The sequence below is a fragment of the Gossypium hirsutum genome, chromosome D10, assembly GCF_007990345.1.
Source record: "Gossypium hirsutum isolate 1008001.06 chromosome D10, Gossypium_hirsutum_v2.1, whole genome shotgun sequence".
NCBI classification, from domain to species: Eukaryota; Viridiplantae; Streptophyta; class Magnoliopsida; order Malvales; family Malvaceae; genus Gossypium; species Gossypium hirsutum.
Window position 1 is genome coordinate 17794282 of NC_053446.1, and position 2648 is coordinate 17796929.

A 2648-nucleotide genomic window follows, 5' to 3' on the forward strand; every position below is an offset into this window, starting at 1 on the left:
GCAGAAACAGAGGTACAGTCTATCTTAACTTTTTGTCATTCTTATGCATGTGGAGGACACTTTGGTCCTAAACGCACCGCACATAAAATTCTCGAATGTGGACTATTTCGGCCAAGTATACTTTGTGACGCCTTCTTATTTTGCAAAACCTGTGAAAGTGCCAAAAAGTGGGTAACTTTAGTCGTCGAAATGAGATGTCCCTTACTCCTATCCATATTTGCGAAATTTTCGATGTGTGGGGCATCGATTTTATGGGTCATTTTATTTCTTCTTTCGGTAATTTTTATATACTCTTAGCTGTTGATTACATTTCTAAGTGGATAGAGGCAAAGGCTACTCGCAATGATAATGCTAAGACTGTGGTTGACTTTCTTAAAAGTTCTATTTTTTCCAAGTATGGCACTCCACGAGCATTAATCAATGATAGAGGAACTCATTTTTGCAATAAGCTCGTAAGTGCAATTATGGAGAAGTATGGAGTGACTCAACGAATTTCTACTGCTTACCATCCACAGACAAACGGACAAGCTGAAGTGTCGAATCGAGAAATCAAGTCTATTTTGGAAAAGACTGTTAAACCTAACAGAAAGGATTGGAGCTTGAGACTAAATGACGCGCTTTGGGCTTATAGGACAGCTTACAAGGGACCAATAGGCATGTCACCTTATTGACTTGTTGCCATCTCCCAGTCGAATTAGAGCACAAGGCATTTTGGGCAGTTAAACAATGTAATATGGAGATGGAGACTGTAGGAAGAGCTCGAAAGCTGGACATTCAAGAACTCGAGGAAATTAGAAACGATGCATATAAAAATGCTCGAGTTTATAAAGAAAAGACGAAGGCGTTCCACGATAAAATGATCACTAGGAAGCAGTTTTCAATAGGACAGAAAGTTCTTCTATACGACTCCACCTTAAAAATTTTCGCTGGTAAGCTTCGATCCAAATGGATAGGTCCATTTACTATTACTAATTTATTCTCGAATGGTGCAGTGGAAATTCAAAGCGAAGAAACCCGGAAGTGCTTTAAGGTGAATGGTCAACAACTAAAACCCTTCTACGAGAATTTTCAAATGCACACAATTGAGGAGATTGTTCTCGAGGAGCTCAAAATTTGAATAACAAGTCATCGAGCTTAACGACGTTAAACAAAGCGCTGTTGGGAGGCAACCCAAATTTTCTTTTCCTTTATGCAAATAAAATTTTTGGTAAAATGGAAAATGAAAATGCATGTCAAGGATTAGTTCTGTCTAAGGAAAGACTTGGTACTTAAGAATGTCCATTGTGACTTACCTCTCTTTTCTTGGAACTTACTTGGTGCATTTATCACGACTGTTTTACCAAATCTCGTAATCTTGGTTTTTAATAATTTATTTCTCGAGTTTATAGCTTAGCTAATAAATTTGAAAGAAAAACATTTTAATTTTCCTATTATTATTATTATTTATTTTCACTATTTTATTTTATTTTCATTTTTATGTTTGCAGGAAACATTCCAAGACAAAATTAAATTCCATATGTCAACCCACAAAATTCTTTTTATTTCAGCCAAAGCCCACTCTACCTACGAGACCACCCTCCACGACGTTGAAATACATGGGGAGTTTCTTTTTCTCTCTTTCTCCTACTTATCTTTACTTTTATTCTTTAAATTACATTAGGACAATGTAAAATAAGTAGGGGGAGGGAAACATAAATTGGAATTTGCCTATCTGTCATCACTATTTTTGCATGTTTTCGGTAAAAGGTAAATTTTTCTTTTGATAAGATGGGATGGTACTTATAGTTTGACCTATTTAGCTATTTAGTTCTTTACACATAAACTTTTCAATAACCTAGACTTAGTGGGTAAGAAATTTTTAGGAATTATGAGTTTGACCTACCTTATATCACATGTCAATTTAAAAAAAAAAAGAAAAAAGAAAAATAATACTCCTCTGATACGAATGTTAAGAGTGAAAAATTGGGGTTGTACATCGAGCTGAGTAACCAGAACGTGGTGCTTGGGTTGTCATCACATCTCGCGTAAAAAGGTTCGTGTGGCTGTCCAATTTCTTTGCACTCACTCCGCTAACAAGTTATCATGAGTAGGGCGAACTAACCCGATTAGAGACGTCCGAATTGAGTAACCAGAACATGGTGCTTGGGTTGTCATTATGTCTCGCGTAAAAAAATTTGAAAATGTCCTAAGTATAAAAATAAATAAATAATAAAATAAAATGAAGGGTAAGTCTATCTCTAATAAATTCTGAAATATATTTACTTACTTCTTAGGCTAGGTTATTTGAGATGTTAATGTGCTAGGATTAAATTGTTGAATTGTGCAAACCATGGTGGTCAAGTCCTATTTTGGAAAAAAAATTCCTTTTGCAGATACATACAAAATGCTCGATGACTAGCATAAGCTAAGTAGGGGGATTTGATTAAATGCTAAAGTTACATATTTTATGCAATTAAATTGGTTAATTTATGAGAGTGCACCACTGATTTTTCCATGTTTATATTGAATTTTGTGCAGAGGTGCAATTTGAGGCTAAATAGAAGAAAAAGGAAACAAATGGGCTAGATTGAAGAAAGAAGCAAAGAAGGAGGGCCAAAGCAAAATTTTTCCAAGATTAATTAGCTGAAATTGTTGACTTAGTGGGACAT

The 2648-nt window shown here is 35.2% G+C and overlaps 1 protein-coding gene across 1 annotated transcript; it reads left to right on the forward strand.

Annotated features, from left to right (window-relative positions):
* Positions 1 to 733: 733 nt before the first annotated feature.
* On the forward strand, positions 734 to 1117 carry LOC107915367 (uncharacterized). Its single transcript, XM_016844528.1, has 2 exons — positions 734 to 929; positions 993 to 1117. Exons 1-2 carry the CDS (start codon positions 734 to 736, stop codon positions 1115 to 1117), a joined length of 321 nt encoding a protein of 106 aa, XP_016700017.1.
* The last annotated feature ends 1531 nt before the right edge of the window (positions 1118 to 2648 follow it).